This window comes from Crocodylus siamensis, chromosome 3 (assembly GCF_052110815.1).
Source record: "Crocodylus siamensis isolate JL-2025a chromosome 3, ASM5211081v1, whole genome shotgun sequence".
NCBI lineage: Eukaryota > Metazoa > Chordata > Crocodylia > Crocodylidae > Crocodylus > Crocodylus siamensis.
Genome location: NC_143397.1, coordinates 87,640,615 through 87,658,828, shown reverse-complemented (window position 1 = coordinate 87,658,828; position 18,214 = coordinate 87,640,615). Strand labels below are relative to the sequence as shown.

Genomic DNA, 18,214 nt, shown 5'->3' with positions numbered 1-18,214 from the left:
TGCAGGAAGGCATCCTTCCATTTGGAAACTTAGTGCATCCTTTTTAACCATGTTAATTTATTCTTATCTCTTCATTCAATGATTTTGAAGTTATTTTCACTACACATCTGGTGGCTGTTTTCTCAGCAGCAAATCAAGGAAATAGTAAGTGCAGATGTGTGAGAAACAAGAGACAGCTACAGTTAACCCAACTAGTTTTACACTGCAGCAAATTCCCATATTCTTCTGAGTGTGAAATCAAGGGGGAGGGGAGGGGAGGGGGGAAGAATGGTAAGAAGTCAACACACAAGAACACTTCATGAAGTGAAGTAGTTGGCAGTTAGTGTTATGCTGATAAGCAAAACCATGCTTTTAAACTCATGCAATAACTCTTATAGCTACTTGTCAGCATATACAGGCTTTGACAGTAAGCATTTCCTGTACCAGGCATAGCAACTTCCACTCGGAGTCTTATGCCATCTGACACCAGGAAGGCAAGGAACAACAGTGTAGAAGTAAGGACTATAGGGACTACTTCTGTTTATCATTCATGTATGTGCACACTGCATGCATCTGTTTAGAACTCATTTGTTGATGATGATGATGCCGTGAATTTGCTTTGTCTAATTTGATTTATGCTTTTCGGTTGTGTGGTTGCTTCAGTATCCATCAGGATAGCAGTGTAAGTGAGATGATGGCTGACTGAAAATGATCTCATGAGCAAGACTTTTTTTAATCTGTATTTTGTTGTTTTAAGATTTCTTTTGTTTTTTAACCAGATATGTCTGGATTGGAATGTGAATTTGTTCTCTCTTTTCTCTCTTTCTTCTCTCTCTCTCTCTCTCTCTCTCTTTGTGATCTCGATTTAGCAAAAGATTAGAAAGCTGATCTTATCACAAGGTAAGCTCAGCCTTCATAAGTGCAGTGTGGGGATGTGTATAATATGCCTCTGTGCCTACCAAAAGCAGCAGTGCTATTCTTGCTTCTGTGGAAAGAGTGTTTCCCATGTGGGAATAGAACAATAAATGCTCTCCACTTTTCTCTGCCCTTGGACATACCTCTCAACTGTCTCTCATTATGAGAAAAATCCTCCATTTTGAACCCAAATTTACCTGAATCCAGTGCAGACTTGGTCAGACAAAAATGAAGTGCAGTCTCAGTTTTATACCCAATCCATCCCCATTTTGGGAGCAGTAACCTACACTTGCAGACAAATGAATGCTCGTTTCCATCTCAAACTTTTCATGTTTATCACTATATATCATGTACAACAGACATGATTAATCTTGAAATACGTGAAAGAAAATTACGGAAATTAACCCAACATCATGTTCATCTTTCTACATTTGCATTTGACTCACATTGTGTCACTGCACCATATTTATGTCTTCAGCTGGTTGAGAGGTGTGCTCTTGAGAGATTTCTAAAAACAAAAGCTTCCAATTCAGAAATGCTGCCAGTATCTGATCCAATTTTTCTTTTTTTTTTCTTTTAATGTTACTGTCACTCCACAGTGTAGAGAGAACTTCGGGTCATTGTTATGTGCCCTGGCACCCAATCTTTTACCCAGTACTTCTTATTTTTTTGTGAATCAGATTATTCTTTTTATTAAAATTCCCCCCCACACACACATTTTGGTCTCTGATGTGCAATTTGTAATGGGTAAGAAGAGCCCTCAGGTCATAAACTGCAAGTTCTGGCCCTGAGCTTGCAAAATAAAAATGTGAGGCAGTAGAACGTCACTAATTCTTATGTCATTGATTTGACATCCAGTTGTTTCCATCCTGCATCTTAGCAGTTACTTAAAATCAAAGTGGTATACCTGAAGGTTTATAGCATCTAAAACTTCATTTCTAGTATCATAATTAAAATTAACATTACCAAAATAGCATATTCTGTAATGAATCCTCCCTGATCTTTATCAAGTGTGTTGGTTTGCTCATTAATTCAGAAAATTCAGTTATTCTAGGAGGATTTTTCTGTCATTCATGCTAATTGGTGAGGTTCTACTGCACTTAAAATGTACCACATCAGTAAAAGGCTAATATCAAAAGTGGAGAATAAAAAGGATTTAAAACAGTAGGCTATATTGCACAGCTGCTAAGTTGAGGCCTTGTTTCATTGCACATATCCCTGCTATATGATGACAACGGTTCTAATCCTGCCAACCACTTAAGAATATGCTTACCTTTCAGCTTTTGGGGCCTGATCTGAAGTCCACTGAAATCTGGGAAAGCCTCAACTGTCCCACTGACTTTTAACATATGGTTAAAGCTAAGCATGTGCTTAAGTGTTTGGGGCCAAAGCCTACATTGCTTTTATGGAAGTTCTATTGTGTGTCGCCACCCCACCTCCACAAAAACCCCCTCCCAAAAAACTGCACTAATCCCAGCAGTAAGCATTACAACCTGGGGAACAAATCCAACAGGAGGAGGAAACAGGTGACTTTGGGTAAGATTTTTAACATCTAAATGACTTTTAGAGGGACTTGTTCCTAATCCCCATCAAGTCTTTTCCATCATGTCTGGGCCTGATTCTGAATGCCCTTGCATTCCACTGATTTGTAATTTGCACAGGAATTAGAGAAATCAGAATCAGGACCTGTGACTGTGACCCGCCCACTTGTCTTGTTCTTGTTCTCCTCCTGCACTGTATTATTACTACTATTACTTCTATTACTACTACTATTACTACTTTTTTCATAAAATGGGACTGTTGAACAGGAAAACAGTAATTCAAGAAACAAGAAAAGCATGTAACATTTATATTAGCCTGGTGTGTGTTCTAAATTTCAAGTGTAAGAACTGCAGCTAGTGCTGAGGCCAATGGTGAAAAGGAAGTGAGATGGGGCCTTTGTGTGTGTCTCTTTTGTCTGCAGGGTTGGGCTTTGCAGAGGGAGGGATTGTTTGTTTTTGCTTTTGTTTTTTGTTGATTTTGTTTTATATTGGTCATTTTCATGCAAATTCTTCCATTATAAGACTGATGAAATTTTCAGGAAACAGGGGGCTGTGAAGCTTCCCATTATGAATAATTGCTAAATCATAAGTGTATGCTTTGTTGGGTGCTTGGCAACTGTACACTTAATCACAAATACTGTACATTTTTTTCCTTTCTTCCCTTCCCTCTTCCTTTCCCAGACACAGTGCTAACATAAACCTGCACCGTAAACTGTTGACCAAAGAACTGGATGACATGGGACTGGACACTTCTCAGCCCTCTCTTAGTAAGGACCTCCGTGATGAATTTTTGGTGAAGATATATGGTGCCCAGCATCAGATGGGTCTTGACATAAGGGAAGACACGTCCTCGCCAGCTGGTACTGAGGATTCCCACATGAATGGGTATGGAAGGGGCATGTCTGAAGACTATATGGTCCTAGACCTGAGCACCACTTCCAGCATCCAGTCTAGTAGCAGTATCCATTCCTCAAGAGAATCTGATGCAGGAAGCGACGAGGGGATTCTCCTAGATGATGTTGATGGAGCAAGTGACAGTGGGGAATCTGCCCACAAAGCGGACAACCCTACCTTAGCTGTAGGTATGGGTGCTGATGTTCCAGGATCCCTCATGTTCAACAGTGTTTCAGTGAGCAACGGTGGGATAATGTGTAACATTTGCCACAAAATGTACAGCAACAAAGGGACTCTCAGGGTGCACTATAAAACAGTGCACTTACGAGAAATGCACAAGTGCAAAGTCCCTGGGTGCAACATGATGTTCTCCTCTGTCCGCAGCCGAAATCGGCACAGTCAGAACCCTAATCTGCATAAAAACATTCCTTTTGCTTCAGTAGATTAGTTCCAACGTGGACACGGCAAATGCCAGATCTCACGGAGGGCCAATCACATTTGAACTGCCATATACAGTCTATATATATATATATATATAAAATATATATATATAAATATACATTATATATATAATCTTTTTTCTGTTTTAACAAAAGAAAGAAAAACACCAGGTGCTTTTTTTTTTCTTTTTCCTTTGTTGGTTTTTTCCAGGGTTGAGAGGGAGGGGTGGGGTCATTAACCTAGGGTTAAATATCCTTAATGAAACCACAAGAAACTTGCAATTAGGCCCATTTTTGTTATAAAATTCTTGGTCATCTCCAAAGAGACAATTTGTTCTGCCCATGACTGTTGCCTGAAAAAAAGAAAAAAGCAAAGAAAAAAAAAAGAAAAGAAAAAAGGAACAAAAAAAGCAAAGAAAAAAAAAGCTTCTTAGTTGTCTTTGTGTACTTTAAGCCTTTGGGAGAACCTTCTGCTAAGCATGGCTGTTACACTTGTATATATATATTGAGCCCAGAGAGGCCTATGATGTAAAACAATTGTATTGATGGTGGTTTAACTCTCTTATGTTTTTTGCTTAATTTTTACAGTTACATCCAGCTGTTAGACAAGCAGGAAGAAATAGTTTGCTGGCTAGCTCTGTTCATTTATGTTAGCTTTAATGCACATTTTTAAAAGGAACACGGTCTTGTTTTAACTACCTGCTTATAATATATAAGTAAAACAGAGGTGCTGGCATGCTTTACAGTACCTAATCTGATACAGTTTTTTTGTCTTGTACTATTACATAAATCCAGTCATGCACTTTTTCATACACTACAAGGGGACGTGTAATAATATCCACGCTTTTTTTTCCTTAAACTATTGCCATACTTTCAATAAGTGTCTTTTAAAAAAAATACACTTAGATAAAAGTGATCTGGTCAGTATGGGGCATGAATGCCAAACAGAAAGTATTAGTGTTTAGTGTTAATACAAAAGTGCCAATTTTGCACAAGTTTTCAGAAAGAAAATATAGTTAATTACCATCACCACAGGCTGAGATTTTGTGGCCAAAAGAAAAGTGCTGTGGGAGAATATAAAGAACTCTTGGTGCTTTTTTCAAGTGCCGAATGTTATTACAATCACCACTGCATCCTTATTCTCGTGTGTTATGTTAAATAAAAGAGAAAAACAGACATGTCCAGAATGATGTGGTGTGACACAGTGGAGGCTTTCTTTTTCTTGAACAGTGATAATATTTTAGGATAGTGATGCCTCAAATACTTACTGCAGAACAAAGCTAGGTACAGTAAATCTAGTTTGGTGCAAGGCCTGGGCTCCTGTGGTGTTTAAAAAAAATATATGGAAAAAAAAGTCTTAGCTCTGTCCTTCTGTGAAGTTGTCTTATTTGCAATGGAAAGTGCTGTCATATGATTAAGACATGTTTTATAGAAGCAATCAAAAGACATTAATGGCAGATGAATTTCTGAAAACACGTGCTGGACTTTTTATTGGGTAACTTTCCCTTTAGATAAATTAGAGCCAAAAAAGGATCTCTAGTTTGTTTAATGTTTTGTGTTTCACCCACATGGTTTGTCAAAGAAGAATGAAAGTAAATCCAGGAAGCGAGAGAGAGAGAGAGAGCAAGCAGTTGAGAGAAAGGGAGAGGCTGCTCTCCAAATCTTTTTTGTTTCCGGTGTTTACACATGTTGCTTGAACTGGTAAACCGCACTGGCAGCCTAAGTTACCACAACATACTGACTGAATGATGATATTTACTTAAGTTCAGCCTACAGCCAAAACCATTAGGGGGTGTGTTGTAGATTTTTTTTTAAACCGAGTAATATTTCAGCATACAATACTTTCTCAAAGAGAGTGTATTCCTTTTCTCTATTTAATGGCTTAGAACATTTGTTACGCCGAGTCATAAATGCTCCTTTGTTTCAGATTGTTTTGATTTGTTGTGCATTTTGATCATTTCTAATATTATGTCCATGTGAGCACTCATTCCTGTTAAATTATCAAAAGGAAACTGTTCATATGGATTCCACTCTTTCTACTCCCCCACCCCCATTAAGGTTTATTTGTATTCATCATTTCTGAGAGTAAGATTCAAGAGCTAATAAGTTAGTATTTTGGTTTATAGAAAATAAGTTTTAAAAAAAAAATCTTTCTAAAGAGTTTCTAAATATGCTCCCTTGAGATTTCTTATTTAAGGCCAGTTTCTGGTCACTTCTTTGTTCTGCACAATGTGTAGAGACAGAAAATGTTTGTGAATTCCACAGAAACCATATTAAAAAACTTCCCTTCTGGTATGTCTTAACAAAAAAGGTACAACAAAAAGCTAAGCAATTTTGGCTGGTTTTTAAATTTTTATTTAATCTTTTCCCAAAGTCTTAATTTCTTTTCTTTTGTTAAATGGAATGGAGAGATCTGCTTTGTTTTATGCTGTGTGTGTTCAGTATGTTTTTGAAAGAGGGAATTTAGAACAGTAAAGGTGCATCTTCTAAAACATATGAACCTTTGTAGTGTTATCTGTGCTGCAGTCTTGTCATAATCCCAAGCAATTAGGAATCAAGCAAGATGGAAAGTTTAAAAAAGGAAACAAAAATTGCTGACGATCTACAGAAAAAAAACACTGTTTTGAAGTATGTATGGTATAAATAAATATCTTTTTTTAATGAAAAACACATTTGAGGTATATAAATAATTCTTTACTGAATGAATCACTGTTCTGCAATCTCATTTTACTGTGTTTCTGCTAAAGGTCAAATAGTTTTGGTAAACTAGTTTGGAAACTTTAAACATCATCAGCAGATCAATTCAGCAAATGAATTACACAGAAAACGTCTGTTCATTACACAGAATGAAATGGAACATTAGAAGGGTGTAAGGGATCAGAGACAAATCTCTTGATATTTTGTTACGCTCTTTAGTCCTGGCTTTAATATCCTGAACTAGTCCCCATTGTGTTTAGGCATTATAGAAGCTGTTGCCTGCTTATAGGACAGCTCAGCTTTTCTTGGTCCCCACTCTTCCATACTTTGACAAGAATATTTCCTGCCATATCTAGTCATAATTAACTTGCTCTACCAACGCTAGTCATGTCTTATGACACATTAGTTGGTTCCGTGAGAACAGTAAAACTTCCACCGGATTGAAAGCAGCTCACCTCTTCCCCCTTCACATGCATGTTTGTGAGGTCAAATAGTCATCAGATATGTTCCTCCAACAGAACTTGCATGGTTTGAAATTTCATAAAAAACCCAAAACCTGAAGTGTTTCAGTGGTCCACATGATAAGGGTTTTGTTTTGGTGCCACTCTTAGGCTGTAAATAGATGTCACATTTGACAGAAGCCTGGTTGTCCCTGGGTTTGACTTGGATCAAAACAGGCGCTACAAAGTCATTTACAAGCATCTGTCGAAGTTCCATTGCTGTTCCTTTGCCAGTAGGTGTCCAGGGAGAGCACACAGGTTGTCCAGCTTGTCCCTGGAATGACCCATGAAAACCTCACAGATATGCGTCACTGTCCCAGGAAGAAACGATGCCCCATTTTATCCCACATACTTTGGTAGGACTTGAGGCAATACAGTGGACTTGTAAATCTACAGGGTTGTGGTGCAAAATACTTTTTCCTGGGACAAATGCAACATCTATTTACAGCCTTAGTGGATATCATGAAAACAATTGCAACAGTTGGCATCAATGGGCAGTCTCAGCAGAAGCCATGAAGTTGAATGAGCCTGGTGATTTGAACCTACTGTCTATCCAGATCAGGGCTGAGGTTCAGTGACGTGGTATTGTGAGCACAGCAACCCATGCTGGAATTGTTCAATGCCTAGCTCTTCTGTTTCTAGAGTCATCAGCTGAGGGCACCTTTCACAGCAACTAACCAAATTCTGGGGGGAGAAAAGGCACCAAGTTTATTCATTTCAAGAGGAGTTTTCCTGATTTTGTTCCAGTAGTTAGTGAAAATGCTTACCAGATAGTGTTTGTGTTTTGTTCATTTCAGACTAGATGTATTTTTGTAAATATCAAAATGGCTTAGTCCACTTTAGGAAATTTCTCTGCATGCTAAACTTTCTTCTTTAAAAGACAGCCTCTTCTTGTCTAGAGCTTGCTTGGGCTTTTTGTTAGCTTTTTTTTAAAGGAAGCATGTGATATCAGTTAAACACTATGTTCCTTTTGAAGCCCCATACTAAATGATTTTTTAAAGGAAAGCACTGTGGCTGAAATACAGAAGCAAGAGCCAGTAACTCTAATTACTAATCCCAGTTTTGGCACTGTCTCACTGTTTGGTCTTGGGCATACTGCTTCACCACTTTGTGTCTGAGTTTACTCCTCTGTGACAATGGGGATAATAATAATACAACCTGCCTACCTCACAGGGATGTAGTGAGGATTAATTAGTTGATGTTTTTAAAGAACTATTGTCAGTGCTACATATATTATTACAGATTTTACACTATTTAGATTATATTGGTAAACAACATCTTTGCCTAAGGAAAGTTGAAATGGCTCAGATTTTTACTTTCCCTCCAGCTGCTTCCCTATGAAACGGAGGTTTACAATGCAAAACCAGCCAACTCTTAAACTACAGTTGGCACCACAGTGACATTGTAATAAAGAACATATAGTACAAGCACTTGGTCACAGAGTCACAACTGAATTTGATAAGCTGTGCAACTTACAGGTTAACAGGCCCATTTAGTACTTTCACACTGCTCTAAAAGATTTCTAAAATGCTTTTCAAGAACCAGCTCATAAAAATGGACTATTTCCCAGGGAATGGTGGAGTCTTTACACTGGGGAAATTGTGAGCCATACTTGCTTTGAGTAAATTTCACATATTCTCTTTCTTTCTCTTGTGGAAATAAAACTCCAGCTTCACTACTAATTCCAGAAGGCTGTAAACTGCCCTCCCCCCTTTTCTTCTTAGCTGTTGTACCCGCAGAGAAAAAAACAGAATCTTATTTGGGGAGAGGGACAATTAACTTTATATTTCAAAACATAAAATATATTCCTGGGAGTGGCAAAAGCTGCTTAACATCTCTGTTTATCAACTCCTGTAATATGTAACAAGAATAATGCATGTCTTGAATGTCATTTCTTTTTGAATTTTATCCACCTTGCTTCTTTTATACAACTGAAATAGAGCAATTATAAGACGTATAGACATATTCAAGGCACAAAATCTTGATTCTTAATGTGCATCTGGAACACCACAATGCTGAAGGACATTCTGATTCAGGGCTACAATTAATTCTAAAGACAGGGACCACTTACAAAACTTTCTTCTTTGGGAAGTCCAGGGATGTTAAAATCTAAGGACTTGAGATAGGTCAGTTGTTAGAAGTAGCACAAGCATGTCAGCTACCTCAACCATACAGATGGTCTTTTCAAAAATACATGTGTTTCCACTTGACAGCAGTGGCCTAGAACATTTTCAGAGTGTTTTGGGGGACTGAAAAATGTATTCTAAAAATGGGCACACGCTCCTTTAGGTTTTAAATGATACTTTTTTTTTTCAAAGAGAATTATTGTTTTCTCCCCATCTCAAAGCATGTTTCTTTATCTTTCATGTGTCTCTGTTTAGGTGAATTAACAGATTGATTTTTTTTTTTTCTTATTTGAAGAAAAGATGAAAAGTCCTCTGTAGTAGGTGTAAGGAGGCAGCTGGAGTTCTCTATGGGGAGAAGGTGAGTGGCAGATGCATGATGGCAGCTGGTATATGTCGGTTCTTTTTTTTTTTCTTATGTCACTACTTTGCTGCTATAGTAACACAACAAAACAGTGACTCCAGTGCTACTTTGCTAGATAAGGATCGGCATATCCCTATGTCATCACGTGATGAGTTCTTTTTCCCTCCTAAGGACATAAAAGGAACATTTTTTCCATACCTCTTATTTTTATTTCCATGCACAGCTACATCATATGATGGCCCTCACCCCTCACCCACGTGTTAATGCAGGGATGCATCTGTACCAATAACACAGTTTCTGCATCTTCTTGGAATACAGCATTATCACTCCCTAGAAAAGGTCTGTGGCAGAACAAAACAGTGGCTCCTCTGCTTCGGCATCTTTTTTCTAAGTCCTAGCTTAACTCTCCTTGCTGTAGGTTTTTTGCCTGGTCACATGGTCACCAATTAGAGTGAAAACACACACATGGAAACAAAGACAAATGTCCTTTTGATCAAGCCATTGCTTGAATAATTCCCAATACTAAATGCTCATACATTTAGCACTGGAAGGGGAAAAGGGGACCAAATTCTTTGGCCATAAAAGGGTTAATCCCCCACCCACCCACACACACACACATACACACACATTTTTGGCATATCCACTGACTTTTGCCAGTATTATTGTTAATCATGATTAAACTGTATTTTTTTTTAAATAGCAACATATTGTTGTTGTCATAACTTTTTTTCATTCTTCTCCTCTAATGCATGGTGTTGTAAATTCATGCCACCTTTACTGCAAAGAATAAATACTGCTTTTTATAGAAGATCTCAAGACAAGGCTTGGTTTGTAACAAATAGTGGCCCATTACAAAACAGGAGGAAAAAAACCCTGAGCTGAGCAGCAAGAAGCTTCAGTTCAATTTCACCTCATATCTTTCTAATAACTTACTTGTCACTTTATTACCTTCCAGTAATGTGAACGCTGCTGACAAGACTGTCACACTAACAGCAGACAACACCTTCTCTTCCTTGGCCCAGCTCTCCTGGCTACTTATTGCACTGGCCCTGAAGGGACACAAACTAATAGTGTGCTTTCAAGTTCAGCACTTGGCCATCAAATATAAAAGGATGCGTAATTGCCTGTTTATCCCTTGTGAAGGGGAAATTGAGTACAAGCAGGAGCCAGGCTTTCCCTCTGAGTTCCTTGATACACACACACACTCACATCTGCAGTGAGTGAAGGGAGGTCCCATCTGGAGTTCTTCAATTTGTCTTTGGGAAGCCCAAGGCTGCCACCGGCTGCTCTATCCAGCTATCAGGCAGACAGTAACAAGATGACTTCTTAACAAAAGGTCAGCTGAGAAATGCTGTCCGTGACGGCACTTTTGTCTGCTTATGTAGAAACTAATTGCTTGGTATTGGCATAAAGCCATGCTGTGCTTCCTAGAAATAGGCATGTAGGTTTGCTACTGGTCCTGCCACTGAAGTTAAATGGTTAACAGGTTGTATGGGGTTTTTTGTGGCTTAACTCATTCTATTGTAAAATTAGGGGCAAAATTCCATTCTCAGATCTACACAGTGAGTGTCAATCCCAGTGCACCTTTTTGCCTCAATGTGTGTATTTCATGTTAAGGTAAACAGGAATCTCAATGGATCTTGGTAATAGAGATAGGATCTGTTTTACTGATACGAGGAGAAATTTGCCCCATTTTTTTAATTCAAAAGAGGATTGCCAAAAATTATTGACTTGCTCCTTTTAACTAAGGTCAGCAGAAAGAAATGGAGTAGGAAGATATGATCTGGAAAGTTACATTAATTTTTCAAAAACTCTAAATGCCAAGTGCATGAAAGCAAGCATACCTGGGATAGATGCATTGTCCAAACTGCTCTCTTGGCTTTGTTGCAGCTTACCTTTTTTAATCAAAGCTAGACTTAGGCTCTCAAATAGCTAGTGAAAGCCCAATCCCAAAAAATTGAAAAATACTTGACTTGTGTTGTAATTAGAATATATGTTTAAGAAATACAGTCATTCCTTTTTGTTGTATTTGTGAATCAGGTTGCTATGGGCTGTGAATACTATCATGTCAAATAGTAATGGGGGCTGTAAAAGATCACTGCAAATCCTAAAAATTAAAATGTGAATGCAAAGATTCTGGAGTGGAAAATGTTAAAGTGCCACTGTTTTGAGGTGTTTTTGCATAGATTGATACTTTCCAGCAGCTTTTGTTTGAAGGTCCCAGGTGCTAGTGTGCTCTTCAGTACTCTGTTGCAGTTTGGTACTCATCACAAGAATGGCTATGTCCATCTCTATAAATACACTACAGCTTTTTAATGATCAGACATGAGATCATTGATCGTTTCCCTCCCCCTCCATTCAAGTGCATCAGAAATTATAATAAAGGAGAAACTATCAGATATTTTCTGAGTATGGTGGTAAGAGGTGATGGGCTGTTCATTTCTGAAGTTAAAGACTGACCCCATAATTTTCCCTCTTGTCAATTTTTTATACAGTTTACATATGTAGAGTATACATGGAAGCAGAATATAGACCAAATCAAATAAGCAAAGGCCAGTCCAGGCTGAACTAACACCCTTTCTTTTTGTAGCATTTTTTAAGGCTGTCTGTAGAAATTGAGCACTTTCTGATCAGAGAAATCTATACAGTATGGGGAGCTTTTTCCTGTGTGTTTTCTTGTGTATGCTTTTAATGATCCAGTGTATGACTGGCAGAGATATAACAGTCTTAGAACAAAGACTCTTTTACTGAGGGTATAGATTGCCAAAACTGTACAGATTTCAGCATATCTACCTGTATATCTTCCTCCAAGTCCTAAGTAATAAGGAAAGCTTGTGGGATAAATTTCTAATGTGTTTACTAGAGAGCTTTATTCAAATGATCTTCATATTTAATATACCATCCTTTTCAAATCTTTGGAGAAAAGTATTTTGGGAAAATGGAGGAAAGTATCTAATGCAAATATATTTCTTGAGGAGAAACTGAGAGAGAGAGAGGGTGGGGGGGAAAGAGACTAGCTAAGTGACGCATAAAGATTTTATAAGGCATCCGTTGTCAAACAAAAGGCTGAGAATGATCAGAAGATAATGCACAGTTAGGATGGCAAACTCATCAATAGTTAATCAGAATCTGTCCATTTCTGTTATGGAATGCAAACGCCCGTGAAAGGTGACTCTGGGGAAATAGTGGCACTGGTGATTGTGTGTGTGCATATTTGTATGGGGGAAAGAAAAAGCAAAAAGTTATGCAATTGCTGTTGGTAGCTCTTGACTTTTACTAGGAGTCTGTTTCCCTATTCTTCCCTCCCCTTTCTACACTGGTAGGAGAGAACACATCCCTCCTGCCCCAGCTCAGAAACAGTCCAGGAGTTCTGTGGATTGTGACTTGAGGGGTATTCCGCTTATTCTCTCAGACAAGGTACTAGGTAAATAGATTCATTTGAGATGTATAAATTAAAGCTGATTCATTCATTATTTTTCAGTTAGATTTTTTTTTACATGAATTTGTACAGTTATCTAATCTCCTTCATTTTCTCATTTCCCAAGCATTTCACCTAAACTCCTTTCCCCTCCCCCCCCCCAAAAAAAACACACACACAGAGAAATAATGCATCCTCCTGTGGAAATGTTTGCATGTTCTCCCCATGCAAGCGTTTACAGTTTGTAAAGTGGTTAAGTGAATGACATGTTCTAGTATTATATATTTATCTGATATGGCTAGCTGTACTTATAAAATCCATGTGGTGGTTTTTTTCATGTGCAAACTTTGGTTCATGCATCACATGGGGAGCTTTCCCATCATGAAGCTGCATCCTGATGGGCAGCATTCTCAGTGTTCGTAGTTGTGCCTATTGTCTTCATTAAAAACAAGGAGCAGCAAGAGCTGGCAGTGCTTTATGCTCCAACATAGGCTGGTACTCATGGTGGGCAAACCACTTAATTTGAACCTTAAGTGCGTTCATAATATAACTTAATTCAAGTTTAACCTGCACCCATTTAACCACAAGTGGGTTCTCCAAGTTCTTTTTTTCTCTGCAAGCTTCTCATCACAGTGGGTTTAAACCCATCATCAAAGGGGTTAACATTCTGTCTAGAGAGGTACAAAACTTTGGAGGCTTTTGTTTGCAGGCACATCTGTTGTTTCAGTAGCGTTCACTGGGAAAGGTCACATGGAGCAAACTGCATGGAATTTTCTGATAGACTCACTAATTCTGTTTCCAGTCGCAGCGAACTGGAAAGACCTGAATTTTTCCAGTCGGTTCACAAACAGATTTAAGCACGGGTAAGCTAGGTTTGAACCTGAATAAATTTTGGGGCCTGTAACCCCACACAAAACAGTTCGGTTTCATGAAAAAGCCCATGCTCTTGTTCCGAACTGAGCATAGGTGGGTGTTCACAGCTGTAGTGTATACTCCTTTTATCATTCACTATTGTGCTACATTCACATGACTCCTGGAGAAATGTGGTACTTCTGCTTGGCAAACCCACTGCTGTCTCATGGTGAAACTTGTTTAAAGGGGCTTTATCAAAAAGGGTTGCCAGGACACATGTTCTGGGAACAATAAGATTTGGAGAGGGATAAAATTTTTTGCAAAGGTATTTTTCCCAGTCTTACTAGAGTAGGTGTTTTGTTTCTACTTTTTGTTTTATTTGTGAGTGAAACATGAATGCTTTGCTTTCCTGCCTGCAGAACCAAAGCATGCACTACAGAATATAGCCGTACCAAGGGAATTGAAAAACTGCATCACGTTGATCTAATAATCGTGACATTGGTAGCTTCATAAATACTGTATGTACCCTAAACAAGTTTTTTCCATTAGTAGTTGGAGGGAATTAAAAGTCCTGTTTTTAATTTGACATTTCTTTCTTTGTATTTTCTGTACTATAACTGTCCTACAGTATGTCTTTTGCATAAAATGCATAAGGGTTCGGGGATGTAAATGGAATTTTATTCATATTTTGTCCAAATACCTCTTGTAATTTGTATCAAAATTCTTGTACAATTTTTATATTAAAGATTTATCAGTCACTGACTCTTTCCCTCTCTCTCTTCTGAATTTTAGCATGATTATGATAGTAGCCTTTTACAAAAATGTATTTGGCATGGGATCACTGAAGTATGCTAACTCGTAAAGTACAAATAGTGTTTCATTATTTTGAAAATTGTACACAATACTTTAAAAGGTTGCCAGGGATATATATATCTTTTTTTTAAATAAACTTTTTTTAACCTCAGATTTAAAAAATAATCCAGTGATAAACAATGACTTCTTCTTGCAAAGTCTGTATCATGCTTTCATTTGATTATGAAATCCATTTTAAACCAACTCTTGCCCTTATGCAGAATTCAACACACTGCTATGATCTGCTATTTTCAGCCCATTATGGTTATCTGAGTTTCCTCTCTATATCTCATTACCATAATATCTGTGCATCTCATAATTTAATATGTTAATCCTCATAATACTCTGTGAAGTAAGAAAGTGCTATTATCCCTTCTTTAGTGATGGGGTACTGAGACCATGCTTTTTATTTCAATGGGTATTAGGCATCAAGATGCATCAAAAAAGCTTGAAGTCACTTTTTTTCCAAGCTCATAGAAATCTTTGAATCAAACTCAGATATTGTGAATGTCCTTAACTTTACAGAACAAAGGCAGGGTCAGTACTAGTATCCTGTTGACCCAGGCTAGAGCTTGGGTTGGAATTTTCTCACAGTTGGCAAATACCAGTAGAGGGTAACATGAGAAATGGTGGCCATGGCTGGCTCCCTTTGATCTGAGAACAGCAGTCTAACACGTTCCTTTTGGTATAGGCTCCCAAGCCTTCTTGGGACTTGACTTTAGTTCCAGGCTGAAGAGGTTGTGTCATTAAGTTCAGTGTCAGAGTGGAATAAATTAGATTCATTTAATTTTTTAAAGAACCTCTTTCTTTCCTTCATTGTTGTGGCCAGTCACAGCAGCTGGCAAAATGATGACAACATTCTTTCAGGATAAACGCTTTTGTTTCAGTTTGTATTCTTATGGCGCTAATGATTTTCTGCATATCATTATTGCACTTGTTATCCAGAAAGAAAACAAGCAGATGGAGAGATGTCAAATAATATGGTATTTCTGTGTGTGTCACTATGCTCGGGGGGACAGAAGCCACATTACAAGCATAGCTGAGTCAACGTACTTGATTATGATTCATAGTAATTCCCTCTCCTTGAAAAAATAAGACAACTCTGTTCTTGATTGGCTCAATCCAGCAAGGTGCTGAACACCTTGATCCACCAGTATATTTAAGTGTGTAGTTCCAATATGTTAGTAAGGACCTCATGCCTTAAGCTCCAGAAGCACTCTAGTGGACAGAGACCAGGTTGCTCTGTTCCTAGCAGGACCCTAAGGAAGGGGCTCAGAATTAGGCACGTTGGTCCTACCCCTCCTGGCTCTGCCACAAACTTCCCATGAGCCCTGGGGAGAGACAATAAGCCTGTGCACATCAGTTTACTCCTGAGTATAATGGAGATGATAATATTTAGTAACCACAGAGGGGCTCTGTGAAGCTTAATTGAGTGATGCTTGTGAAGCATATGGGACAGGAGGCGTTATAAAAGTAGTCGGCTAGGCGTAATACATGCTGCTTGATGGACTTAATACTTTCCCTAACCTAACGCCAGATCCAGACTTTTACGGCCCTTCCAGCATGCCCAGAATCCATTTTTCTACAAAGCATTTAGACTAAAAACAGAATTTTTTCCCCTTTTCCCAGTTTTAATTTACTGTATATGCTGAGGGGCATTAGCTACACAGACACAATAAGATGTGCCCCATCAGACCACTAACAAAAGGCTTGAGAGATTGTTTACTCAGTTTGCCTGTTTTTCATCACACTGACATAAACAGCCCGATAAGGAACTGAATGGTTTTAATCTATTACTGACTTTCAATCGTTAGCTTTCGGTCCCCGCTACGTGAGTCACTTTCCTTTCTTGCTTTTATTTATTTATTTATTGAGAATACTTCAAGCCAATGCAACCTTTTTTAGCTTTTATAGAGAGGGAAAGAAGTAGGGTGGGGGGTGGAATAAAGGTTGAGCAATTTTGGGGAAGTCAGCCTCTGTTGAGGCATGTGGTTATCCTCCCATGTTATTAAATGTCATAGATGTGTTAATGTAGTTCTGCATGGAAGCCAAGCATAATTATAATCTTTTCATCCATCATAACACATCTATAATTGGCATGAATTCCCCTCAAACAGCTTCTTTTTTTTTAACATAGGATTTTCATAGTCAGTGAAGGGATATTAGCAGGCACCCATAAAGACAGCTTTTGGCACAGCACTAAGCTAACTGCCTGGGTGAGAGCCAGTCAGCACACACTGGGCCACTTGAAAACTTGTTTGCTCCCTGCAAGTTGACAATATGACAGTAGATTAAGTGCTACTTATTTAATAAAGCTGGTCCTACGATGATGTTGATCTATCAACAATGAGGAACGGGGGGGTGGAATAAAAAGAACATTGAATTGCCTGAAGTAATTCTGAAAAAAAATCTCTATTGATCTTGTATGAGGTGCAGTTATTTTTAGTCACCTGACTCATGCTTACCCAATCATTACCCATATTCATCAGAGACAGTATAATGAACAGGTATTGATTAGTTGGGGTAGCTGGAGAGATTTCCCAACAGTGCTAGCTCACATTGATAGGTCTCCAATGGGAATACATGCAAGTGCAGCCCTGTAACATAACTTATTGTGTTCTAGGTCCTTCAATTGATTTTGTTTGAAGAAAAAAAAATACACAGTGGCTCTCCTTTGACCTTTAGCTGAAATCTCTCTGTAAAAAAGAACACAAAATGACAGTCAGAGCAAATAAACATTACCGCTGCATTTCCATACCATTTCCACCTGTAATTTTAGGGCCTGCGTGCTGAGAGCACTTGTCTTGCACTGAGTTTAGGGAGAGCTGAGTGCCCTGGCACATCTGGGCCTTTGGGTTGCAATTTTTAGTTCTATATCCAAAGAATCCCATTATAGTTTATCACTTCCTTCCTGTTGTAGCTTATTTCTCACTCTGGTTTGCCATTTTGATTTAAGAATGTAAAGTGCCAGTTGTATTATAGCTCCATCCAAAATGAGCTATTATCCTGTAAAGATCAACATATGGTTTAGTAAAATTATCATCTTATGCTAATTCCACTGAGTTGGCATGGTAAAAATCTTAATGCATCCCACTTGTGCCTTGACCCTAAATCCTGAGATGCTTGTAAGCTTAAAGCTTTCCGAGAATTTTGCCTCCTGGTGGAACTCTTCAGGCTGAAGATCCTTGCATGATCTTTGTTGGATTTCTTGTATTTTGTGAGATTGGCTTTGTCACTTTAAGTTCCTGGAGGGAGGAGGGGGGATCTAGTGCTTCTCAGTTCATTGCAAGTTAATGCTGCATACAGTTTCCATACATAATTGCAACAACAGGTAGGAAAATATAAAGGGAGACAGAGATGAATACTCAGAAAGAAGAAAACCGGTCATATTCTCAAGAGTCAAGGACCACAAAATTTGGTCCTTAGTCATGTGTACTGGATATACTAACAATTCTGATCTCAAGAAAAGTCTGGGGGAAAAGCCTAACAAAGTAAACAAGAACAGTAGATGGTTCCGGGATATTGGACCATTGTTGGTGTGCATTCATGGAAAAAGGTTTCTTCTCAATGTATAGTGTCAACCTGAGTTGTGGGGTTAATTACTTTCTAGGGCTGAGGCAGACCTGATTGCTAGGAAGA

General features: G+C 38.4%; 1 protein-coding gene across 20 annotated transcripts in view; it reads left to right on the top strand.

Moving 5' to 3' along the window:
• BNC2 (basonuclin zinc finger protein 2) overlaps positions 1-14,485 on the top strand; it is a 471,942-nt gene extending 457,457 nt beyond the window's left edge. For 17 of the 20 annotated variants that reach the window (XM_090038761.1, XM_090038756.1, XM_090038747.1 and 14 more), the window contains one exon: positions 3,117-14,485. In XM_090038761.1, coding sequence (XP_089894887.1) covers positions 3,117-3,777 — 661 coding nt within the window. In that variant the 3' untranslated portion in view covers positions 3,778-14,485. Of the gene's footprint in view, positions 1-848; positions 880-3,116 lie in introns of all 20 variants that reach the window. The other 3 variants (XR_016441272.1, XM_090038764.1, XM_090038765.1) reach the window with 3 other exon arrangements.
• Positions 14,486-18,214: the final 3,729 nt, after the last annotated feature.